At 42.8% G+C, this 27,356-nt stretch overlaps 1 protein-coding gene across 1 annotated transcript in view; it reads right to left on the bottom strand.

Moving 5' to 3' along the window:
- DNAJC5B (DnaJ heat shock protein family (Hsp40) member C5 beta) overlaps positions 1–27,356 on the bottom strand; it is a 275,293-nt gene that overhangs the window by 107,559 nt on the left and 140,378 nt on the right. The window contains exon 2 of the mRNA XM_073631716.1: positions 12,004–12,217. Coding sequence (XP_073487817.1) covers positions 12,004–12,217 — 214 coding nt within the window. The remainder of the gene's footprint in view (positions 1–12,003; positions 12,218–27,356) is intronic.

Below are 27,356 nucleotides of genomic sequence, written 5' to 3'. Positions count from 1 at the left end.
TGGTTCTATAAAGAATGGATGAAGGGAATCTGGTTACTAAGGATGGAGAGATGGCAAAGGTATTGAATTTATTCATCTTCTCAGTTATCACGAGAGAAACGGGGGGCTTCAGTAACCAAAACTGCAATGGTTTATCCTCATGACACATCACAGGAAGCACCCTCATGGCTAACAGAGGACAAAATTAGAAATAGACTTGAAAAACTTAACATTAATAAGTCCCCCGGACCAGATGGCTTGCACCCGAGGGTCCTTAAAGTGGTTGTAAACCCTTTACAACCAATTTTTGCTACAGGTAAGCCTATATTAAACCTACACAGTTTAGGGGATATCCCCTGTATCAGCATGTGCCAACGTCATTGGCACATGCGCACTGAAGCTTCAGCTAGTGTGCCGTCATGGCGGGAGGGATGTCACATTGCACGGGGGAGTGATGTCATCGAGGCTCCGGCCAATCACAGTGCTGGAGCCCGCGATACCCGGATGTAACTCCGGGAGCGATTTCGCCAGCCGGAGCGGTGTATGGGGACCGCTACGGGGGCTTCGATCTAAGGTGAGTATTTCATACTGAGCTAGTATGCTATGCATACTAGCTCATTATGCCTTTGCAGTTTTTTTTTTTGGAGGGTTTACAACCACTTTAAAGCGGAGCGCCGCCGAAAATTTTTTTTTAAAAAGTCAGCAGCTACAAATACTGCAGCTGCTGACTTTTAAAACATGGACACTTACCTGTCCAGGGCGCCCGCGATGTCGGCACCCGAGGCCGAAGCGTCTCTCTGTCCTCGGGTGCTGCCGCCTCCATCTTCGGTAAGGGAATCAGGAAGTGAAGCCGTGTGGCTTCACTTCCTGGTTCCCTACTGCGCATGCGCGAGTCACGCAGCGCAATATGGATGGTCCCTGCTGCCTCTGGGACCCGTGTGTTTCCCAGCAGGCAGCGGGGAGGGAGCAGGAAGTGGCGTAAATAACCGCAGATTCTGCGGCTATCTATGCCAGAAGTGGGTACAGATACCTGTAATATACAGGTATCTGTACCCCCCTCCCCCCTGAAAGGTGCCAACTGTGTCACCGGAGGGGGGGAGGAATCTGATGAGTGGAAGTTCCACTTTTGGGTGGAACTCCACTTTAAAGGAACTCAGTCAAGTAATTGCCAGACCATTGTTCCTAATTTTTACGAACAGTCTACTGACTGGAATGCTCCAGCTGATTGGAGAAAAGCCAATGTAGCACCAATATTTAAAAAAGGGCCAAGAAACATCCCTGGGAATTACAATTGTATGCAAGCTCTTGGAAGGGATAATAAGGGACTATATACAAGATTTTGCCAAACCAATCTATTAACCTTCTATAAGGGGGTGAGCTGCCATCTAGATAAAGAAAGATGTGGTGTACCTGGATTTTGCAAAAGCATTTGATACAGTTCCTCATAAACGTTTACTGTACAAAGTAAGGTCTGTTGGCATGGACCTTAGGGTGAGTACATTGATTGAAAAGTGGCTACAGGGGCGAGTTCAGAGGCAGAGGCGTATCTAGGGTATGGCAGCCATGGCAAGTGCCATGGGCGCCATGGGGGGGGGCGGCAAAAAAGCACAAAAAATAAAGTCCCACTACCCGTCCTCTCGCAGCCGCCTCCCGCTATACTCTTGTCCCCAGCGCCACGACCGGCCTGCTGGAGCGCAGCGCCGGCACAGCAAATTAGCAAGTGAGGAGGCCAGGAGGGAAGCCAGTGACAGGCGCCCCCCCTGACGGCCGATGAGTTGGTCTGGCCAGAGTGACCGCCCCTGGGTCATCTACGCAGAGATAGAGTAACTGGCGGAGGCGGAGCCTAATGCTCCGCCCAGGGCCGGATTAACATAGGGGCTGGTGGAGCTGCAGCTCCAGGCCCCTCCCTCAATATAGGCACATGGAAGTGGCTTGTCAGTTCCTGTGTGCCTTCCTGAAGGAAGAGGAGCCCTCTGTGCTCACATGGAGGAGACAAGTCAGTGCAGCCAAGTCCTGTCTCTGCCGATGCCTGACCCCTATCACAGGATCTGTTCACTCACACAGATCCTCCATGTCTGGGGGAGGGGCGCTGATGTCCTAACTAGCAGGAGCCCGGGAGGAAGGACATCTCCCATACTGTTATGATAAGGTCAGTACATTTGTTAGGGGGATGTTGTGTAATTATTGTGCTAGGGGACAGACTGCTGCTTCCCCCATGTAATGTGCTCTCTTGTGCCCAGTGCCCACCATGTCATGTGCCTTGCAGTGCCCACTATGTAATGTGCTGTGCCCACCATGTCCTGTCATGTGCATTGCAGTGCCCACTATGTAAAGTGCTGTGCCCACCATGTCATGTGCATTGCAGTGCCCCCCATGTAATGTGCTGTGCCCATGTCATGTCATGTGCCTTGCAGTGCCCCCATTGTAATGTGCTGTGCCCACCATGTCATGTGCCTTGCAGTGCCCCCATGTAATGTGCTGTGCCCACCATGTCCTGTCATGTGCATTGCAGTGCCCACTATGTAAAGTGCTGTGCCCACCATGTCATGTGCCTTGCAGTGCCCCCATGTAATGTGCTGTGCCCACCATGTCCTGTCATGTGCATTGCAGTGCCCACTATGTAAAGTGCTGTGCCCACCATGTCATGTGCCTTGCAGTGCCCCCATGTAATGTGCTGTGCCCACCATGTCATGTCATGTGCCTTGCAGTGCCCCCCATGTAATGTGCTGTGTCCAGTATGTCATTTGCTGTACATTGCAGTGCCCACCATGTAATGCGCTGTGCTGACCATGTCATGTGCTGTGCATTGCATTGCCCTTCATGTGATGTTCAGTGCCCACTATGTCATGCTGTGCCTTGCAGTGCCCACCATGTCATGTGCTGTGCCTTGCATTGCCCACCATGTAATGTGCAGTGCCCAACATGTCATGTGATGTGCCATCCAGTGCCAACCATGTCATGTGCAATGCCCACCATGTCATGGCTGTGCCTTGCAATGCCCGCTATGTAATTTGCAGTGTCCACCATGTCATGTGCTGTGCCATACAGTGATCCCACCATGTAATGTGCAGTGCCCACCGTGTAATGTGCAGCGCCCACCATGTCATGTGCACTTCCCACCATGTCATGTGCTATGCTGTGCCCACCCTGCCATGTGTTGTGCCCAGCATGTAGTGTGTTGTGCCCACTGTGTAATGTGCTGTGCTGTTCAACAGTGCCCACCATGTCATGTGCAGTTCCTAACATGTAATGTGCAGTTGCATTTCCCACCATGAAACGTGCTATGCCATGCAGTGCCCACCATGTAATGTGTTGTGCCCACCATGTAATCTTATGTGCCATTCAGTGCCCACCATGTAATGCGCTGTGCCCACCACGTCATGTGCTGTGCCATGCAGTGCCCACCATGTAATGCGCTGTACCCACCATGTAATGTGCTGTGTCATGCAGTGCCCACCATGTCATGTGCAGTGCCCATCATGTAAATTGCTGTGCAGTGCTCACCATGTCATGTGCTGTGTTGTGCCCACCATGTCATGTGCTGCACCATGCAGTGCCTACCATGTAATATGCTGTACTCACCATGTAATGTGCTGTACATTGTCTACCATGGCATGTGCCGTGCAGTACCCACAATGGAATGTGGTGTGCAGGGCTCATCATGTCATATGCAGTGTCCACCATTTAATGTGCTGTGCTCACAATGTAATGTGCTGTGCTGTGTCATGCAGTGCCCACCTTGTCATGTGCTGTGCAGTGCCCACCATGCTATGTGCAGTACCCACTATATAATGTGTTGTGCCCACCATATAATGTTCTGTGCAGTGCCCACTTGTAATGTCCAGTGCCCACCATGTAATGTGCTCAGCTGTGCCTGCCATGTCATGTGCTGTGCCCACCATATAAGGTGCTGTGCCCACTGTGTGCATGTGCTGTGCCCACCATGCAATGTGTTGTGTTGTGCAGTACCAACCATGTCATGTGCTGTGCCCACCATATAATGTACTGTGCCTACCTTGTAATGTGCTGTATTGGGCAGTGCCAACCGCGTAATGTGCTGTGCCCACCATTAAATGTGCTGTATCTATGTATCCACCATGTAATGTGTTGTGCCAACCATGTGATGTACTGTGCTATACCCCCCCCCCCCCGTGTAATGTACTATGCTGTGCCCCCCACAGACTCACCCCCTCACTCCCACCCCCCTCTCTCTCTCATCCCCTCTCTTTCACCCTGTTCTCTCACTCACCCCCTTCACCCCCTACCACCCTCTCTCTCTTTCACCCTCTCTCTGTTCCCCTTTCTCTCTCTCTCTCTCACCCCCCTCTCTCTCTCTCTTTCTCTCTCTCTCTCTCACCCCCCTCTCTCTCTTTAATTTAAATTTAACAAAAAATTGTTTGCGTTTTCATTTTATTTATTTTCATAAAAAGGCCCACCAACATCCTTAGCACCAGGCCCATGATGCTCTTAATCTGGGCCTGTCTATAGGGGAACATGGAGGCTGGCGACCAGGAGAAGAAAGAGACATCAGAGTAGAAAACCAATTGAACCCCCCCCCCCCCCCCCCCAGGCAGCAGCAGCAGGTACTAGTACTGTACAGCACCTGTCACCATGATATTGATCATCTTGTGCATGTGTACCAGTAACCAGCACCAACTTCAAAGCAAGCAATCAAATATAGTGCTCAAACAATTTGGATTAAATAAATATGCTTAGCCATAGATATCATAAAGTGTAAAAAAGTGATTTGTGTTAGTAGTACCTGCTTTTGCACAAATCACTTTATTACACTTTATTTATGATATCAATGGCTAAGCATATTTATTTAATCCATATTGAGCACTATATTTGATTGGCTACTTGCTTCTGCTTGGGCCTGGCATACACACACACACACGCACATGATGATGACTTAGACCTCTTTCACACTGAGCCGCCCCGGGCGTCAGCGGTAAAGCAGCGCTATTGTAGCGCCGCTTTACCGTTGTTTTAGCAGCGCTATTCGGCTGCTAGCGGGGGCGGTTTAACCCCCGCTAGCGGGCAAAAAAAGGGTTAAATCCACAAAATGCCGCTGCAGCAGCGCTTTGCCGGCGGTATGGCAGCACTGCCCCATTGTTTTCAATGGGCAGGAGCGGTGGAGGAGAGGTGTATTCACCGCTCCTCCACCGCTGCAAAGAAGCTGCTGGCAGGACTTTTTGTGACATCCTGCCAGCGCAGCGCCCTCAGTGTGAAAGCACTCAGGCTTTCACACTGGGTTTGTAGCTGAGGCTTTTTTCAGGCGCTATGCTGGCGCTATTTTTAGCGCTGTAGCACCTGAAAAATGCCTCCAGTGTGAAAGGGGTCTTAAAGTCATCATGGGCGATTCTGCGTGTGTGCCCAGCAGACTGGGCCGGCGCTACCACTAGGCAAACTAGGCAGCCTAGAGCAGTGTTTCTCAACTCCAGTCCTCAAGGCGCACCAACAGGTCATGTTTTCAGGATTTCCCTCAGATGAAACAGCTATGGTAATTACTAAGGCAGTGAAACTGATCAAATCACCTGTGCAAAATAGTGGAAATCCTGAAAACATGACCTGTTGGTGTGCCTTGAGGTCTGGAGTTGAGAAACACTGGCCTAGAGCACCCGGTCGCTGGTGATTCTAATCCCTTTCTACCTCTGTACAGTGTCAGAGGCGATGGCACAGCATTTTTGGGTGCTGGTAAGGCCGCATTTATGGGTGCTGATGTTACTGTATTTATGGGTGCTGATGTTACTGTATTTATGGGTGCTGATGTTACCGTATTTTTGGGTGCTGGACAGGGGCACAGTTTCAGGTCTTGCCATAGGCGCCATTTTCACTAGATACACCTCTGTTCTGAGGGTAGTGATAAATGGGGAGAACTTGCAATGGTCCAGGGGTGGAAAGTGGGGTCCCCCAGGGCTCGGTCCTGGGACCAATCCTATTTAATTTATTCATAAATGGAGGATGGGATAAACAGCTCAATCTCTGTATTTGCAGACAATACTAAGCTAAGCAGGGCAATAACTTCTCCACAGGATATGGAAACCTTGCAAGAAGATTTGCACAAATTAATGGGTTGGGCAACTACATGGCAAATGAGGTTCAATGTATAAAAATTTAAAATAATGCATTTAGGTGGGAAAAATATGAATGCAATCTACTCACTAGGGAGAGCCTCTGGGGGAATCTAGGATGGAAAAGGACCTGGGGATCCTAGTAGATGATAGGCTAAGCAATGGCATGCAATGCCAAGCTGCTGCAAGCAAAGCAAAGAGAATATTGGCATGCATTAAAAAGGGGATTAACTCCAGAGATAAAACGATAATTCTCCCACTCTACAAGACTCTGGTCCGGCCGCACCTGGAGTATGCTGTCCAGTTCTGGGCACCAGTCCACAGGAAGGATGTGCTGGAACTGGAGAGAGTCCAGAGAAGGGCAACAAAATTAATAAAGGGACTGGAGGACCTTAGTTATGAGGAAAGATTACGAGCACTGAACTTGTTTTCTCTGGAGAGGAGACGCTTGAGAGGGGACATGATTTCAATGTACAAATACTGTATTAGTGACCCCACAATAGGGATAAAACGTTTCCACGAAAGGGAATTTAATAAAACACGTGGCCATTCACTAAAATTAGAAGAAAAGCGGTTTAACCTTAAACTGTGTAGAGGGTTTTTTACTGTAAGAGCGGTTAGGATGTGGAAATCTCTTCCACAGGCAGTGGTTTCAGTGAGGAGCATCGATAATTTAAAAAAACGAGCAAACCTCTCTGTGGTCTATACGGATGGCTACTTGCATGTATTCATTCAACAACTTTGGTTCAGGGTAGTGTACTAAGGAGTCCTTAATGGAGTCTGATAAGCCTAACCTGAACTGCCTTCTTAGAGTTGGGTTATTCCATCCTGAGTCAGATGCCCAGCAACAAAAATCAGAACAGCATTGTTTAGCACTGCGTTTACCCTGACGTAATGACCTAAGGTTTGTTTCTGCAGTGTGGGCACGGTCAGGATTATCATAGAGTAGACCCAGGGCCTTGAAAAAGGCTTTGACTGACCCCCAGGGTGGGTCTTCTGCAGGGAGACTAAACCTTAAGACTGGGGGTCTCCCTGTAACCATGTAATAATCAGGTCAACCCACTGTGCTTCAGAACCAGAAGAGTGTGGCTTAAGCTTAAAGTGGAGTTCCACCCAAAAGTGGAACTTTCGCTTTAAGTACTTGTGACCCCCTGCCATGCCACATTTGGCATGTCAATTTTTTTTTTTTGGGGGGGGGGGGGGGGGGGGGAGCGGGTGCCTTTCACAGGTACCCAGCTCCCACTTCCTCTCCTGGAGCCGAGCGGAAGTTCACCTCTCCCCCTTCCAATCTTCTGGGACACAGTCCCAGAAGATTGCTCAGTCATTCATAATGCGCAGCGCAGCTCACGCATGCGCAGTGTGCGCCCAGCTGGAAAGCCACAGCCAGGCGACCACACTTGCAATGCCGGCGCCACGGAGAGGAGGGAGAGAGAAGCGAGGCTTCGGGCGACTGCATCGCTGGACCATGGGACAGATGAGTGTCTGTTTAATAAAAGTCAGCAACTAAACTTTTAGTATTTGCTAACTTTTAAATGGGTGGAACTCCACTTTAAAGTATAGCATACAACTGTTTGTTGGAAAACACATGAGGGTCACCAGAAAAAATAGTCAGGCGAGTTAACCTTGGGCTCTGGTTCCAACGTTACTGCTGGAGGTGCATTCCTAGACTGTGTCACAACACCTGGGCTTGGGGTGTCAGCTTGCAAAGTTCCTCAGCAAATAAATGAGCCTGTGTAGAGTCCATCTTCACAGAAAAATGTGATAATGTAACGCTTATTACTAACACAGGTGGTCAGGCACTAAAGCTAGCATCTATAATATGTTCCCACTCCTTCAGCATCTCCTCAATCCACTGCATCTAGTGACAGCAAGTGGGGGGGGGGGGGGAGAATCTTCTCCACCCTTGCTTTTACCATTTAAAAAAAAAAAAAAAAATGTGGCTCTGCCCTCCCGGCTGTGTCAATCACAGAGTTCTGTGAATGGAAAACTACAAGTACCGACAGCCTTTGTGGCTTGTAGTTCTCAATTAACTACCAGGGCACTTTTGACTGCTCTAGTAGTCCCTTAATTCTTCCTATCAGTGTGCATCTGCCTGCCTGCGCAAAGTACGAGCAGACAGATACACGACAAGTCTGCAGGAGTCCTGCATGTCATCCACAATCTGCTGATTGTGGGTGCAATGGTTTCCAGGCCCCTAGTAAAAAAAAATATATAAAATGCACATTTTTTTACTTGCAAGAAGATGTGCATTTTTTTTTTTTTTAAAGGTTAACTTATCCTTTAAATCAGGCTTGGTCTCCACCCACAGACTGGTGGCTATGTCAATCACCTTGCAGGTGGACAGACAGACAAGGAAAATGCAATACAGCCAAAACCAGGATGCTGGAATGAAACCCCCCCCAAGTTCACTCACCACAGCTCAGGTACATCGGCAGTGCACAGTAAGGATTTTATCACATTGAAAATGTGCTTCATGTAGAAAATCAACTTGGACATTCCTCCTTCACATGTCCTTCAGAACCCCTTATCTCTTCTTGTTAAATAGAATGTTCAATTTGAATTTCAGGTATGTATTTTATTGCATAGATACATTTCTCAACCTTGGACCAATATAAGTATGCATATGTCATGCCTGTGGGGCCACTGTGGAAGCAGAAAATCACTGTAGTATTCACTGCTACTACAGTGATCTCCACTGTTTTCTGGGTCCCGTGCGAAGTGAATGCCACAATGAGTCACTTGCACAGCACAACCCTAATTCAAAGAACACCTTTCAGTGGAAAGCACAGCAACATAGTGGTTAGCATTTCTGCTAGACAGCACTGGAGTCATTGGTCTGAATCCCAACCACAACACTACCTGTCTGGAGTTTGGATGTTCTCCCTGTTCTTGCAAGAATTTCCTCCCACACGCCAAAACGACATGCTGGTAGGTTAAATGGCTCCTATCTAAATTCGCCCTAGTATGTATATATGAATGTGAGGGACCTTAGACTGTAAACTCCTTGAGGACAGCGACTATATTAATATACGATATACTGTAAAGTGCTGCGAAATTTGTCAGCGCTATCCACAGTAAATACCAATAACAAAATAAAGAAATAAATACATTTTTCTCAATTAATGCAGAGCTTTTTCTCATTAGATGAGGTGAAGATCATGGTGTCACCATTCTACCTCTCCCACTGCTACTGACCACCAATGCAGGGGGGGGGGGAGATGACAGCCCTCCCACTGACTATCAATATGGTTCAGAGTGTGAAAGCTTTGCCACTGAACACACTGAAGGGGATCTAAAATAGCACTGCCACTTATACCAGTGCTGGCTAGGACAATTAACACAAGTAAAGGAGAGAAGGAGTTGTGGTGGAAGCAGTAGACGTGTGTCCCAGGGCTAGGTCACTAGTATTATTAGATGTTGATGATTGTCTTCCAGGTGTTATCTATATATGCAGGTATTGACCTGCAAATATGGATAAGGACACTTGTGACCAAGGACATAAGTCCAGCATGCAGAGCAAAACCAATCATATAAACTAATTCAATCATAGCATCTGCAGAGACATTGCATGAAGAGCATGAAGATGAACTAGGTGCATTTAAAAAGAAATCACAGCAAGTATTTTCCACGTAAGTCCTAAGCCCCACACAAATGAAACTCATCCAGGCAGATCAGATTTCTCTGGTGGAAGAGTCATGTTCTGGCCCCTTTCTTGTCATATGGGATGGGAGCCTCCTTACTCCCACCCCTAGTTGTGGCTTTTGGCTTTAGGATTAGAGTTCACGCAGAAGAAAATAAATCTAAAACATCCACTGGTTCTGGCAGCTGCATCTGTAGTATGCCCCAGCCATTTGAACTAAGCAAAAAAGCAGCCCGACCTGTCTATGCATGTTTAAAAGTTAGTAGGATAGGTCTGGGAGAATATTTATTTTTGAGCTTTCAACATCATTTGTTTTCTCTACCTGTGCTTTCTGCATATTTCCCTGCTCCTGAGAGTAAAAATGTACCCTGCAAAATTATGTCTCTGGGGCCCTTATGATCTGAACTTCTTGACCCAGACACCCCATGAACCCAGTCAAATACTAGATCCTCAGATGCGCCTGAAAGAACAAACAATATGGCTAAAACTGAAGCTTTCCGGTTAGGGTCTGATGTGACTTCCAGAATGCAGCATAATGTAATATTTTTTATGTGGCTCCTATTTTCCCTGTCATCCTCTTTTCAGTGGAGTAATGAAAGCTGGTGGATCTGGGTGGAGTGTGAGGATTCTAGGGCAATCACTCTTCTAAAGTGAACTGTGCAGATTCTACAGCTGTTATCTTAGAATCTAGAAGTGTTACCCTCTGGCTGATGTCCTCCAAATGTTTCAGAGCACTCTGGATGTGCTTTGTCAGGGAGTTTATGATAGCCTTTGTTGAGAGGAATAGAGGGATTCAAGCATGTCCCTAATTATCGTTGTATAGCTGAATCTGCACATGAGCAGAAGTTCTTACAGCTGTATGGCAAATCTTGTTACAGCAAGTAAGGAGACAGTGTAGGTGAGTCTGGTCTGGGTGTAGCAGTATCTGCTGTGTCTCTTAATGGCAGAGTCCACAGACTGTGCAAGTTTGGATTGCTTCCTTGTCAGATGAGGGGCTGCAACATTATCATCACAAAAGGGACCTACATAATATCAGGTATTGTATGTACTATAGAACGTCTCAGTCTTCACTTTGAAAAGTGCAACCTTTATTCTGTGATTTACAAAAACATACAAAAAACACAAAGAAACAAAATATTTACAAATAACCGTTAAAAAAAAAAAAAAAAAAAATCAACACAAGAAAATAGTTAGGGGAGAGGGGGGACAACAGGTTAATTAAGAGTTAAAGTCAAACAAATTTTGGTTAATTTTTTTTTTTTTAACACTTTTTGGGTTTTCTGGAACAAATATTATGTGACGATCAAAGGACAATGCCTTTGATAAACACTGATAAGTTTATTGTACCAGTTGTAACATCATAACAAAGTATTTATGAATGAAGCATGCAGTGTTTGCAGGCTCTATTCACTTAGAAACAACTTACAGTAAAACCTTGGATTGAGAGTAACTTGGTTTGAGTGTGTTTTGCAAGACAAGCAACATTTTTTTTATAAATTTTGACTTGATAAACGAGCAATGTCTTGATATACAAGTAGTGTCACAACTAAGTATAAAAGAGAAGAGAGGCACCTCTAAGTGTAGCAATATGGTTACATTTAATGAAGGTACATTTAGCAACTCACATGGTTGATAAGTAAAACAGGCACATCTAAGTATGCAGGCATCCGGGGTAAAGCTGCCCACATAGACCATCCTCTGCACCGCCGGCTCTCACCGTTGTCAGCCTGCAATTGTGACCGGGAAGACTACCCTGCAGTAGAGCGATCTGAAAGCGAGGCTTGAAATGCTCGTGAAGCGCAGCATGGAAGGGATGACGTGGATGGCAGTTGGCGATGGAGGATGGTCTATATGGACAGCTGTACCCCAGATGCCTGCATACTTGGATGTGCCTCTTTTAATAATCAACCATGTGAGTTTCTAAATGTTGTACCTTCATTAAATGTAACCATATTGCTACACTTAGAGGCACCACTCTTTTTTTTATACTCTGTAGCTCCTGCTGGATTTTGCTTCTAATCCCCTTGTGGATGGACATTTTATGGTTACACAACCTATCACATTGCTATAATCTTTTTATATGAACTATAAACTGGACTTATGAATAAACGGTTGTGGAACGAATCATCTGAGTTTCCATTATTTCTTATGGGGAAATTCTCTTTGATATACCAGTGCTTTGGATTACAAGCATGTTTCCAGAACGAATTATGCTCGCAATCCATGGTTTTACTGTATTTATTTTTAAGATAGTAAAATGTTTGTTAAATATGTAAAGGGAAAAAGTGTAGTATTCATAACTGTGTTTACCTTTGCCCACCAACTAGATAACATGAAATATGCATTGACATTCTCTTCTCCAAACTGCTCTGCAACATACAATCCCAGGGAGCCATACTTGTCATAGATATTCCTTTTGGATAAGTCACTCAGTATGGAATGAGCATTATTAATCTCCTTGAATGTATCGGCAGCTTGAGGATTGTCTGGATTTTTGTCCGGATGATGCTTCAAAGCCATTTTCCTTTGATGATAAAGAATACAAGTTAAAAGGGGCTAATTTACCAAATTTAAATTTATCCATAAAAAAAAAACCAAAAAAAAAAAAAAAAAAAAAACAGAAACTTTGCACATTCTGAGGAACGTAGCTCAGTAATTATATATACTTTAAAAAAGGGGATATTTGTAAAGCCATATGTATGGTATTTACCAAATATTCAATGTAGATAATTATTATAATAAATTAAAAAAATATGTTAAAATAATATTCACTGCACTGTAATTGAACACATGGACCAGATAAGGGTCCGCTCAGATACTTCCTGACATTACATACACACTGCTCTCCCAACAACAGGAACATTATTCCCACTGCTCCCTTCCTCTCTCAATGGGAGCAGGTTCTACAACTAGCTTTCTCACCTTCACAATGTCGAAGGATACATTGTTCCTCCCTAAAAAAACCTTTATAAGCTCTAGGCTCAAGAAAACTAAGTATAAAAATCTATTTAGGTGGTACAGAACCCTTTTAACCCAAATATCCCTAATACCTGCTGGCATTTGCACTCAGACGCGGATTTCCTTCTCCACCTATTTTGGTCTTGCCCAGAAACTGTACGAGTGATCACCTAAAAATGTACTTCCACATGACCCCGCCTTCTTTCTGCTTCACCATTCTTCCAGTCCCGCTAAAACCTATGCAAAATCTGTCTTTTGCCACCTCTTAAATGTTACTAAATAATGTATTCCCTAACATGGAAAGATACCAATCTTCCTAAGGTCTCCCTTTGGTTCTGTAAAGTTGAAGACATTTGCCATATACGTTTTTGGAAGAAGGTAAAGCGCTTATGCTTGAAGCCGTGTGCTTCTTATCTGATCTGCCACCCGAGGTAGTTTGTGTAATTTTTTTTCTTTTAATTCTTTCTGACCCCTGTAATGCCCTCTGCCTTCCCCTTCACTTTATTTAAATAAAATGTCCTTTCCACTGTTGGTTTTTATCTCCCCCCCTTCCCCCCTTTCCCTGTCTTGGACACCATCTACCTCCCCAATGTTGACCCTCATTTTGCTCTTGAATAGTTCAGCTTTCCTCTGATTGACAGAAAAAAAGCACAAGTAATTACTCTGTAAAAAAAAAAAAAAAATCCTTTCTATGGGCTGTAGATTGGACAGGAGGATAGTGGCAGGTAGTGTGGTAGTCAATACATACTGTACATATTACATAGGAATGTTGTAGAACTGGAGAAGGTCTGTTGCTTTACCACACTTGGTGTGCTACATCTATTTTTTTTTTTTTTTTTTTTGCGCATGGACATAATCATTTACTAATGTTGCTGTCAGAAAGATCCAGAGTAAAAACACAAAATTATGTTGCTTGAAGACCTCATGCACCTACAGGTGCATAAATGTGTATGCAATCAAACATACAATTTTTTTAGGGCTCTCAGCTCATTGCTGCATTACTGATCCCTCGGACAACAATGTACCCGATCCATAAAAAAAAAAAACAAAAGAAAAAAAAAAAAAAACACACTACACTACATGGCTACAAACATGGTGTTTATTTTTGCTTGTGTGCAAGTGACTTTTGACTACAAGTAGCATTCAGTTTCTCATATTTAGACAATCAGGGTCCCTGTGCATTTCAGGAGGCTGCCACACTAAAGCCCCATACACATTATTAGATTTTCTGCAGGTTTTTGTCTTCAGTTTTACCAAAACCATATAATATGAGGTCAAACCTTAATGCCCCGTATACACGGTCGGATTTTCCGACTGAAAATGTACGATCGGAGCGTGTTGTCGGAAAATCCGACCGTGTGTGTGGGCTCCATCTGACTTTTTCCATCGGATTTTCTGACACACAAAGTTTGAGAGCAGGCTATAAAATTTTCCGACAACAAAATCCGATCGCGTCAATTCCGACCGTGTGTGGACAATTCCAACGCACAAAGTGCCACACATACTCAGAAGAAATTCCGAGACGGAACAGCTCGGTCTGGTAAAATTAGCGTTCGGAATGGATACAGCACTTTTGTCAGGCTGCAATCTTTAAAATTGTTTAATACAGCGCACTCTTCTTCTTTATAATGCTAGAAGAATTAAGTAGTTTTGCTGCTCATATTCACACAGATTTCTCACAAACTTATTTCTTTATTATTTCTCGTGATTCCCTCAATATATTTTGATTTGTCACATCTGACAAATTTTTTGTTGTTTTTTTTTTTATTTTTGTTTTGTATTTTTTTCAAGGCTGATGGGTTTTTTTTTTTACTCCAGAATATTTTTGTGTGTGTTTTGTGTGTCAAGTTACCACAACACCATTATTATCTTGTATTATTTATTCTCAAGGAGATTGCTTGGTGTTGGTGTCTCTTGTTAACTTCACATTGTATTTTTGAAATGTACCTGAATCCTCACAAACAAACTGTCCTTTTTGAAGGAAAACACACATAGGCAAGTATAATTGAAACAAAAATTCCTTTATTAGAACCAAAACAAAGAGGGAGGCAACTCTGGAGAAACATCAGAAATTGGTGAAGCCTTGGACCCCCAGGGCAGACATCAATTCTTTTACTGCAAAATTTGTGGCCTGAGGAGTCCATATGTAAGGGAGTGCAGTCTGGTCCAGAAGTTCCAGAGATCATGAAAGCAGCAGATGACATGTATGTTCCCAGGCTGTGGTACTACAAGAGGCTGCATATTGTGCCAGACCAGACTGAGCCCAGGGCCATCACTCTCTGGTCTTCCTTCCACGCTTCCTTCCCGGCTGTGGCTGTGGTGTTGGAGATGTAGCAGGAGGAGGAGTAGGACCAGGAGGAGGACCATGGGTGAGGTCACAAATGTGGGTTGCACATGTGATTTGGCCCCTCAACCCCATAGTTAGAGCTTCCAAAAATTAATAACTCACACAGGAGTCATTGGCCCTCCTCCATCTGCATCATTTTGCATGCAGTTAGGCCAGCAAAGTCCTCCTCCACACTGTGAGGTGTTCTGAGGACCTCAGTAGCCTTCCAAAATAGGCCTATTGCAGCCTCCTCCGGGTTACTCCTCTTCCTGCCACTTATTCTTTGAAGGCAGAGGGGAGGGACCTGGGTATCAGGCAGCCTGCTTGGCCCGGCCACCTCCTGGCTGAGACTTCCCTGTGTATGAAAAAGGGACATCGTTTTAGTTTTTGCATCATCAATCACAATCATAAATTAGTACTCCAAACTAACATCTATTTAACATCATTAATTGGACAACCAGCAATATTTAGAAGAATGCTATACCTTGCTCAAGCTGGGCACCTCCACATGTTGCTGCCTGGAAGGCCCAGGTTGGACATCAGAAGCCTCAGCTGAGGTGGAAGGAAGTGTGGAAGGAAGAGTGCTGGCCTGGGTTCAGTCTGACCTGCCAGAAAATGCAGCCTGTCATAGTACCATAGCCTGGGTACATAAATGTCATCTGCAGCTCCTGATCTCTGGGAATCCTGGACATTCTTGTACTCCCTTACATATGTACTCCTCAGGCCACCAATTAGGATCTTCAAATAGATGATGTCTGCCGTGGGGATCACAGACTTCACAAATTGCAGCAATTTATCCAGCACTGCTTTCCTCTTTGTTTGGTTCTTATATTCAGGGTGGTTTATTTGCCATAGACAGAGCAGCTCCCTGAACATATCTATGAAGATTGGCATAAAGTCCTGATCCTTCAAGATATCCATTTTAACTGCAAGACACAACACAAGATAAACCCTAATGTCAGCCTAAAGTCTTCTAAACTTGTGCAAATATAGGCCTCAATCTAGAAGCAGTATAGGCCCAATGTTAAATCTTACCTTCGCTATCACGATCGGCGCCTCTGTTACTCCATCCTCCGCTCACAGATCGTACGTACTACGCAAGCGCGTTACGCTTTATAGACACTGTGCATGCGTGAAACTCCGCCCGCCCCTGACGTTCTTTCTAGTCTATTCGCCGCCCCTTCTTGACACAGCAGGTGTCAGATAATTACACCAACGAGGAGGAGAAGGAAAGCCCGGAGTCTGAAACATCCCGATCCAGAAGGAGACGATTTAAGGCATCAAATATGTCTTTTGTGGAGATGGTGGAGATGGTCGACATCCTGAAGAAGGCCGACTATGACGGGAAGTATGGGCCTTACCCCAACCCCAATGTCAGAAAGGCCAAGATCATGGCGAAAGTGGTCAAGAGTCTGCACCGGAATTTCGGGGTACAACGATCGAAAGATCAGCTCAGGAAGCGGTGGTCGCACCACAAATTAAGGGAGCATGAGCAGTACAGAAGGATCCGAAGAGTGCTGCAAAAAAGTAAGTTGTTGTCCTGTGTTCCTATTCTTTATTTTTTTTACGTTCGTGCTGCTCCATGTGCTTTTCTTAACTGTTGTACAGTTTAAAATGTTTCCTGTTCATGGGTACATTATTCGTTCGTATAAAACATTGTTCGTTCGGCCTAGAAAACACCATTGTTTTGGCCATATGCATTTGCCAACATTTTTTATGGCCTACTTGTCTGAAAATAATTTTTTTGTGTAGATGGGTTTGTAACTAGAATGAAATGCAAGCTAGATTCTGTGTAAGGAGAGGACACTCAGCAGTTTTCACATCTGGACGCTGGGTGACTCCACTTGTGAAGCTTGTGCTAAACAGGTAAAGTATTGAAGCTTGACAAAGGACAATAAAAATTCAACATCTTGGAACTCTGCCAAAACAGACAATTGTACCCCACTTCCAAGCAATGTTTCATATTCCTATTTCTGCCATCAAATATCTGTGTGCTAAGTATACCTATTTTTTTTTTTTACATAGGGGATAAAAGACTCGGAGGACCCCCCTCCGAGGAGACCAGAGACCCCCCACCTCATGAAGAAGTGGAGACCCACCAAAGCCAAGCAGAGCAGGAGGAAGGAGATGTGGTGGAACTAGTCACCACAACAGGTGAGTGTCTGCGACCAAAGGCTCAGGTAAGAGATGGATGCCGGCAGATTTGCAGATTTATAATACATGGTGTGTTTTTGTTTCTAGGTTTTTTAGGTGATCGTGATGTTGTGGATCCAGGGAATTTCACCGCAGAAAGTGCACAGATCCTGATCGGGGAGATCATGGGGTGTAATAGGGACTTGAAAAACATCCAGAAAAGCATCAATGATGTTCAAAAAAAAAAAAAAAAAAAAAAGGAAGAACATCATTGATGTTTTAGGGAGAGTTTAAAACCCCTCAAAATCCCTTTTTTTTGTGGTGCTTTTTGTGAGCTAAAAAGTTTTACAATTTTTTGACATATTTGCGAAAAGCCATATTTTGAAGATGCACAGTGTGTCAACATGTGCTATACTCCATCACGGGAGATCAATGGACGCATTTTGGGGGTGCAACCCCTTCCTCAATAATAAAGTAGCTGTGAGGAAGGGGTTGCACCCACAAAACACGTCCCTTGATCCCCCGTGATGGCAGCTAGCACATGTTGACATTCGGCAATTGGTGTGCATCTTCAAAATTTGGCTTTTCTAGGGGTGACTGCTCCTCATATAAAACGCAATATCAAACACAGTTTGTAAATACTCATGTCTGATATTGCCTTCAAGTTCTACCAAATGTGAACTTTGTAAGTTCAAGATTTGTGTCTTTCTTGTTGGTTTTAAACATGCCTGCTTTATCTTAAATGGACATTTCTACTTTTTCTAATGTGACCCCAAAAATTGTTATACAGCAAACATGTTGGTTTGTTTTAAAAAAACCTTTTCTAAATGCACATGTGATTGTGCTGGTATTAAAAAGGATTGTTAATCAAGAATGTGTGGATTATTGTTTCAACGCTCCAAAACTTTTGTTGTGCTCTAATTGGTGTTTTCAGTGACAATGGGGGTTATTTCCTAAGGGCAAATCCACTTTGCACTACAAGTGCAGTTTCAAGTGCACTTGTAGTGCAAAGTGTCTTTGCCTTTAGTAAATAACACTCAACAATGCTTTGTAATGTTACACAATCACGCCATTTTCAGGACTCACCACATTTCTGTCAGGGTCAGCTAAAAGAAACACAAGCAGTAAATGTCACCAAAGATTTTAGTAGTTAAAATTTTTTTTTTTTTAATTTGAAAAAGGTTTCAGACATTGTCTGGCATATTGATAGCCCCCCTACCCGCAAAGTATTCAAGGTATCTTAGCCGGACATCATGGGCACTCGGGGGGAAAGCCAGGACGGCCACTTTCAAGCGCCGTCAGGGTTGGTTCATTTTGAAGTCCAGCCTCAGGCCCAACTGAGCCAGCATAGTTTGCAGAATGTTGCCGTAAAAAGTTGTGTAGAACACAGCATGCCAGGATGATATGGTTCAGTTTGTACTCAGCCATGTGTATGGGTGTAAGAAATAGGCGGAACCGGCTGGCCAATTAAAAACCCTCTGGTCTGGGGTGATGGTCCTCATCGGGAATGGCCGCATAAGATGGTCCCCCAGCGCAAACGCTTCATCCGCTATGAAGACAAATGGGAGTCCTTCCACATTGTCTTTTGGAGGTGGCAAGTCCAAACTGCCATTCTGGAGACGCCTGTAGAACTCCGTCTGGGCGATGACTCCACCATCGGACATCCGGCCATTCTTCCCCACGTGCACATACAGGAACTCGTAAGTAGCCAACACCACCGCCAACATCACAATACTATTGAACCCATTATAGTTGAAATAGTATGACCCTGAGTTGGGTGGTGGGATGATGTGGACGTGTTTCCCATCAATTTCTCCTCCTCAGTTAGGAAAGTCCCACCGCTGGGCAAAGTGGGAGGCCACAGTCTGCCATTCCTGTGGGTTGGAAGGAAACTGTGGAGTCAAACAAAAAAAAAAAAAAATTAGTCATTTTGCACATAAACAGGGAAAGCCGATTAGACACAAAAATTCTTGGCCAACATCAAGATAACATTTATTTGAGGGAGTTTTTAAAGACCAAAGTATAAGGTACACCTATCAGATTCCCTCCCCCCCCCTCATGGGCCATTTCTAACATTGGGGGGGGGGGGATCTTTTGGACAAGTAACCCTCTCCACTTCATTGAGAGATGAATGCCTAAATAATGTGTGTTACTTTGGCCAGCCCCCCCCCCCCCCAGTTACACTATTGGCAGCCCACTGGACAGGTAAGAAGTGGTATAATGGAAAGATATAAATACGGGGGGCGCATGCGCGGCGCGATGCGGGTAGGACGTGAGTAACCACAGCTCCATCTGACCCGGCTAGAGCGGGCTGAGTAACCAGAGCCAGACATACAATACGCCGCCGAAAATACTCCATACCCCTCGGGGAACCCTCCGTGCATGCCGGTAAGAAGAATCGGGCATTCTTGCCGCTCACAACATCATTTAACCCACTATCTTCTGAACGCTGCAGGCAAGCAGGCCGGGAAGATGTCCCAAGATGGCGCCGGAGTCAGCACACACGCGGCTGCAATGAAACAACTCTCCAATCCATCCATCCACTCTCTCAACAATGGGAACTGTGAGTACTCATCCCCATTATCTAAAGCTGATTTGGATGCCAGCCTTACCACAATCTTTGATAAGCTGGTTAACAAGATAGAGAGTGAGGTACATAAAGCTACTACGGCCCTATCTCAAGAAATAGCCAATATAGGAAATCGCACAGACATCTTAGAAACTAAACACGATGAACTTTCACTTGCTCATAACGATTTAAGAAAGGACTATGAATCTTTAGTAGATAGCTTCGCCTTTATGCAAGCACAGGTGGAAGATTTGGATAACAGAAACAGACGCCATAACATCAGACTGCGTGGTGTCCCTGAAACAGTTACTGATCTGATGCAAACGGTCTCCAAGATTTTCCACAATCTTCTTCCTGACAAACCAATGTCAGCATTCACATGCGACCGTATACACAGTGCCTTGCGCCCCAAACCCACACCTGACAAACCTCCCAGAGACATCATCATGTGCATGAAGGATTTTCTTACCAAAGAAGAAATCATGCATGCTTCCAGAACCACCCCAAACATTGCTTTTGAGGGCAACAGGCTACAAATCTACCCTGACATCTCCCCTGCCACTCTGGATAGAAGACGCAGAATGAAGGAAGTCACAAACATCTTACAAACAGCTCGCATAAGATATAGATGGGGATTTCCTTGTCAAAAGAAGTTTATTGAGTATACAATGTTATAAAGATACATAAAGTAAGTTTACAAGGATCTATAAAGTAAGCTCATTGTTTTACAGTAGGGTTTCTATAGGTAAATATAATGAAATTTCAAATATTAAACATTGGGTTTACGTAAACCTAAATTAAAGATATATATCATTTCCTTAGTTACTTTTGTAGGTATTTAAATGATTTATACCTACTATTACATATTGTTTACAAGTAGAGTGTATATAGGTCAAATAAATTCTGATAATGAGCTTTAATCGTAAGGTGGAGAAAAGGAAAGAAAAAGAAGAAAAAGGGTTGAAAGATAAAGGTAGAGGTATGGTCCACAAGGTTGTCCTGCTCGTCAGTTTATTATTCTTTTTAGTTCTCTTTGAAGCCTTAGAATGGGTGTCTCTGTAAGTCATTTAATCTGTTACCATGGCAACAGGACAGAGTCATTGAAGTTTGACAGGAACTGTTGTTTTATCCAAGGATGCCAAAGTTTTTCAAATTTTGGAATTTGATTTTGATCGATGGCTACCATCTTAGCATGGGACATTGTATTATTCATTCTGTGAATTGTTTCTGCTAGTACCAATGTAGGAGATTTCCATGCCTTGGCCACTGTTTGTTTTGCAGCCGTTATTAGTTGGATCATAAGTTTGAATTGAGAGAGTGTTAACCATTCCAGTTTTAGATTAAGTAAAGTTAAATATGGATCTGGTTGTATTATTTTTTTAAATATTTTAGATGCAATCACGAAGACTTCCTTCCAGAAGGTTTGGATTACTGGGCACGTCCACCATATGTGTAAATATGTGCCTATTTCTGGGCATCCTCGAAAACAAAGAGCTGAGGTATTAGGTGAATATTTTGCCACTCTAGCGGGTACAAGGTACCAGCGAGTTAGGACTTTATAATTTGTCTTCAGTGCTAAGATGTTGGGTGAAGATGACTTAGATGTGAGCCATATGTTAGACCAGTCCGTGTCTTCTAAAGTTCGTCCCAGGTCCTCCTCCCACCTCTGAACGTAAGAGGGTCTATTAAGATTTGCTACTCCATATAATTGATTATAAAGTGATGAAATTGTACCTTTAGCAAATGGATCTTTTGTACAGATTGATTCAAAAATGGATAATTGGGATAATGGTGTATCCCCCTTTAGGAATGGTGTATAGAAATTTTTGATTTGGAGATATCTAAATATCTCAGAGTTTGGTAGATCATATTTTTCTCTAAGCGATGGGAATGAAAGGAATGATTTAGATGCTATGAAGTCATTTAGTGTCTGAATGCCTGATGTTGTCCAAGCTTTAAAAGAATTTGGGTAGATCCATGCCGTATAAAAGGCCGGATTTCTGATAAAAGAAAGGAGAGGATTGTGTGGAGATTGTAACTGATATTTGGTTTTTAGTTTATCCCAGAGAGATAAGAAGTGTTTAGTTATGGGATTATGAATTTTAAAGCGGTCTTTAGGATCAAGCCATAATAAATTTGATATTAATAGTGGGTCATTTTCTGAAGCCTCTATAAATACCCATAATGGGATTTCCTGTTTTGCATGGTATTTGGACAGACTGGCCAAATATGCTGCTCTGTGGTAGTTAGTAAAATTAGGGTATCCCAGGCCTCCTTTATTTTTGGGAAGATGTAGTGTGTGTATATAGGTATACGTGGTTTAGAAGAGCCCCATATAAACGAAGTTGCTCTTTTTTGTACTATTCTCAAAAAATAGGAAGGAATTGGAATAGGGAGGACTCTGAATAGATAAAGCAATTTGGGTAGAATAGTCATTTTGATTGCATTAATCTTCCCTATCCAGGATAAAGGAAGTTGCGACCATTGTTTTATTAGATTTGTGATCTGTCTTAATACAGGAGGATAATTGGTTGAGAATAAGTCAGAATGAGATGCTGTTAAATGAATTCCAAGATATGGGATTGATTTTTCTGCCCATGTGAATGGGAGTGCAGCCCTAGCCGGGATCAATTCCGTGTTTGTGAGTGAAATATTAAGCATTAGGCATTTCTTAGGATTAATCATAAGGCCGGATAGGGCTGCAAATCCATCAAGAGCTGGTATTAAGTTAGGACCAGAGACCTGTGGTGATGATAGAAAAAGTAATATATCGTCTGCAAATATACATAATTTGTGTGTAATACCTCCTACTTCAATGCCAGTTATAGTTTGGTTTGTTCTGATGTATTGGGCCATGGGTTCGAGTATAAGGGCAAATAATAAGGGAGATAATGGGCAACCCTGTCGGGTACCTCTTTCGATATTAAAGGCTTCAGATTTGTATCCAGCATATTTTATATAGGCTTTGGGTTTATTATATAATGCTTTGATCCATGTTAAAAAGTGGGGTCCAAAACCCCATTTTTGTAATGAGTATTGCATATATTGCCAGGATACTGTGTCAAATGCCCTCTTAATATCGAGAGATAGAAAACATAAAGGGATTTTCCGTTTTTTAGCAATATGTGCCAATAACACTGCCCTGCGTATATTATCGCCTGCCTGTCTATTTGGCATGAAGCCTACTTGATCTCTATGTATTAATTTTCCTATAATGCTATTGAGGCGTTTTGCTATTATTTTTGCTAATAATTTAATATCGAGGTTTAACAGAGAGATAGGCCGATAATTCACACAGGAAGTATCATCAGAAAGGGGTTTTGGGATCATACAAACAATTGCCATTAGTGTTTCTTGCCGAAAAGAATGTCCATCTAGAAGTTTGTTAAAAGTTTCAGTGAGAATGGGAGAGAGTATTTCTGAGAATGTTTTATAGTATAAAGCCGAGTAGCCGTCTGGGCCTGGTCTTTTGTTAAGTTTTAGGTCTTTTATGGCGTTAGCAACTTCATCTATAGTTATAGGCTCATCCAAACTGCTTTTTTGATTCTGAGATAACTCAGGTAAGGTTATTTTTGAGAAGAAGGATTCAGCCTCTGTAGGATTAAATTCATTGTTTGTCTTATATAAAGTTGCGAGATGTGAGTGAAATTTATGGACTATTTTAACTGGATTACAAGTGTAAACATTTTTTGATAATTTCAAACGTATTGGTTTGAAAGATTTGTTAGTTGAATTTAATGCCCGAGCCAAATATGTACCTGGTTTGTTTGTATTCATGTAGAAATTGTGTTTGGAGCGTTTGAGGGATTTATCAACTGACTCAGTGAGAAATAGATCGTATTCCAATCTAGATTTTTCCAGATGAGATTTTGTACTCTGAGATGGATTATCTTGAAATGATATGTAGGCTGCATTAAAATTGAGTTCTAGTTTTTTTGCTAGATTTTTGCGTTCCCGTTTAAATAGTGCCATTTGTCTTTGTATTGTACCACGCAAGACAGGCTTATGAGCTTCCCACAGTGTTATTGGGGAGATGTCTGTTGTATTATTAATTGATATGTATTCCTTTAAAGCTTGTTCAATGGCCATCTGATGTAGTGGGTGTTTGAGCATTATGTCCGGTAAGTACCACGTTGGGTCATGCGCTTTTGGTATGGCTGAGGCTATAGTAGTGTATACTGCATTATGGTCAGACCACGGAATCGGAATTATATCTGATGCAATAATTTCTGGTATCATTCCTATTGTTAGAAAAATATGATCTATTCTGGTGAAGGTTTGATGAGGGTGCGAGAAATAAGTGAATTTCTTTTTCATTGGGTTACTTTCTCTCCACGAATCTACCAGATTGTATTTGGAAAGAAGTTGAGAAAAAGGTAATCTAGAGGTTATTTTGGATGGTGTAAAAGGTGATTTATCTAGAAATGGGAGGAGGACCTGGTTCGAATCCCCACACATTATCACTGTTCCTATTTTGTGTGTATTAATCACTTGTAATATATGTGAGAGGAATGGTGTAGGTTGTTTGTTAGGAGCGTAGTAGGAAATCACCGTGATTGCTGTATCCATTATATAACCCATGAGTATCAGGTATCTACCTTCTGGGTCTTTAATTTCTGATGATAAGGTGAATGGTGTGGATCGGTGAAATGCAATTAGAGTTCCCCTTTGCTTGGTACAGGCAGAAGCCGTGTAAATTTGCTGATAAAAAGGAGAAATATATTTTGGAGTAGAATCTTTGGTGAAGTGTGTTTCTTGGAGGCATACTATGTGAGCCTTCTTGTTATGGAAAGTACGGAAGGCTTTGGTCCTTTTTTGAGGGACATTTATTCCCTGAACATTCAGGGAAAGTATATTCAGTGGTGCCATGGCAATAGATCAAATAGTTTTGACTTACTTTTTGTTATGCAGAGCTGACTGCGCAGATCAACCTGTGTGGACTGAAGAGATAAATAGATAGAAAAGAAACCAGTGAATTCTGGAGTAAAGAGTAAACAAAAAACATATGAGATTAGATGATAAATTATTTTTTGCAAGTAATCACAATTTACCCGTGAAAGAGAATAAATATCTCTCTCAGGGGAATAAGTGCCTTCGTCACACTCCCACATAATATGGTTGGGAGAATGAGGAGGGCTAATGGGGGTACACGGATCTTCCGCTTACAGGAGAGAAGTGCTATGTCAAAAGACATCAAAATGATGTTTCATTAATTGGAGTGCAGAATATAGTTTTTGTTGAAATTATTTATTCCAGGGTGGATGTATATGGTTAGTCTTGCCCTAGGCTAAATAATTCAGTTAGAAAGGTACTGTTAATAACTTTGGTATTGATGAAGATAGTTTGAATTATTTTGGGATTTTAACCCTTTTAGAGTAAACAATTACATATTTTATTCATATGCAACTGTTTAGATATGTTAACTCATAAAATTGAGGTTGTATTGCTTCAGATTAGAATAAACAAAAACATAATTCTAGGAACTAGTTAGGTAATAATATATTTGTTTTAAGAAAAGAAAGAAAAAGCTTCCATTACTTCTGGATTATTGAACATATTTGTCCTAAAAAGTAATAAATCTATTGTTATTACCTGATAATATATAACTGAACAAGAATTTCCTTATTTCACTTATATATTCTAAGGCTATATGAATCAGAAGTAATAAGAAATATAACTGGAATGTAACATGATCCCACACAGTGTGTGACTATCAGAATGCAGTTACATTCAGTTATAAATATAGGTTTTTTATAGAGAACCATCTCTTAGTATAATAAATGAAGAGATAATCAGGAATTAGGATGTCAGTCCATTGAATCTTCTTGGTCTATGGATGATGTGGCATAACGGCCTCTTTTGTGAGAATGAGGATTCCCATTTTGTTCTGAAATTTTCTGGGTGCTGCCCGAAGGTGAAGAAGATGCCATTCTTCTGCATGTGGGAGTGTTGCTGCTTGTGGGTTCTGTCAGATTTAATTTTAAAAGGGTTTGTTGTAGTTCATCTGCTGATCTGCTTCTGTAAATTGTACCTTGGTAGTTAAATCTGACTGAAAAGGGGAAGCCCCATTGATACATAATGTTGTGGCGTTGCAGTTCCATTAGTTGGGGTTTCATGGATCGTCTTTTAGTAATAGTAAGTTGGGATAGGTCAGCAAAAATTTGATAATTGTGTCCTTGAAAATTAAGTTCCTTTTTTTCTCTTGCAGCAATTAGTATTTGTTCTTTCGTTCTGTAATAATGAAATTTTGTGATTATATCACGTGGGGGTCCATCTTTCTTTTTGGCTGTGAGGGCTCTGTGTACTCTGTCCAGTTCTAAACGTTCAATAGGGATATCTGGCTTTAGTTCTTGTAATAGAGCAGTAATAGTAGATTGCAGGTCTGTCACAGTTTCAGGTATTCCCCTTATGCGCAAGTTTGAACGTCTGGCTCTATTTTCGAAATCTTCGAGCTTAGTTTGAAGTATTAAATTCTCTTTTTTTAATTGTTCCAATTCTGTTATATTTTCTTGGGTTGTAATTTCAATTTCATCCATTTTTATTTCTAGGGCGGCGGTGCGGTTTCCCAGCTCTCTTATTTCTTTGGTTAGGCTTTTTGTTATTTGGTCTGAGGTTTGTTTTAAAGCCTTATGAAGCATCTTTTCAAATTGTAATAATATTACTGGGGATGCTGAGGAGGCTTGTGGAGAAGTTTGTGAGAGGATTTGTTCTGTATCTGACTCAAATGGAGAGTCTTGCTGTGACATTTTCTGTCTGTGAGAGCGCCCTGATGCTGTATCTTGTGAGGTGACTGGAGCTGCTTCAGCTGCAGTGAGTGCCTGTGAGCTCTTTGTGAGGTGATTTTTATTTCTGCCACGGTTTCCTCCCAGTACCATATTTCCTGCCCAAACTTTCACAGTTTGTTCCCAGGGGCAAAAAGGTTCAAATGGATACCTTTTGAGCCTGCAGGCTCTGCTTTGTCCTTCTCTTCTCTCCTCAGCGGTGTGGAGCTCTAACAATGCATGTCTGCTCTGCTAGGCTCCGCCTCCTGCCCCCCTAGATGGGGATTTCCATTCAAGCTTACAATCCCACATAATGGCACTACATACACCGTATATAATGTAATTGAAGGCAAAGAACTGCTAGTGAAACTGGGACTACTTGATCCAGAACCACCTAACAGATTTCCAACTACTCCAAGACCCTCCCCAATATGGTCGACTCCATCTTCCAGACGCAACACTGCTGAACAGAGAAGATGGCGGCAACCTTTCCAGAACCAAACCACCTGACCACTTTGATTAAATGTTTTTTCTATTCACACAAGGCCCCACTTGTTTAGCTGTCCTCTCAGGACTAAATTTTTAGTTCGTTTTTCTAATCCCTGTTTGGATGAATCTTTCTGAGCACAGCCCTAATCATCAGTTTGTTAACATCTGAACTTCCCCCTCATCTGGTACCTGGACTTTATCAAGATCCTTATAAAACAAATGGAGGAACAAACTTACCACAATTTTATCTCAAACCCTTTCCTTTCCCTATTCCTTCCCTTCCCTCCATACCTCTCCTCCATCCCTCCCTTCCTTCCTTTTCCCTATTTCCCCCCCCCCCCCCCTCCTTTTTTTTTTTTTTTTTTTTTTTTTTTATTATTATTATAGCTAAAAGGTATATATGTGGCTAAAGTGAGTTTTTAGCTGG

This window comes from Aquarana catesbeiana, linkage group LG05 (assembly GCF_042186555.1).
Source record: "Aquarana catesbeiana isolate 2022-GZ linkage group LG05, ASM4218655v1, whole genome shotgun sequence".
In the NCBI taxonomy this organism is placed as follows: Eukaryota; Metazoa; Chordata; class Amphibia; order Anura; family Ranidae; genus Aquarana; species Aquarana catesbeiana.
This window is presented reverse-complemented; position numbering and strand designations above follow the sequence as displayed.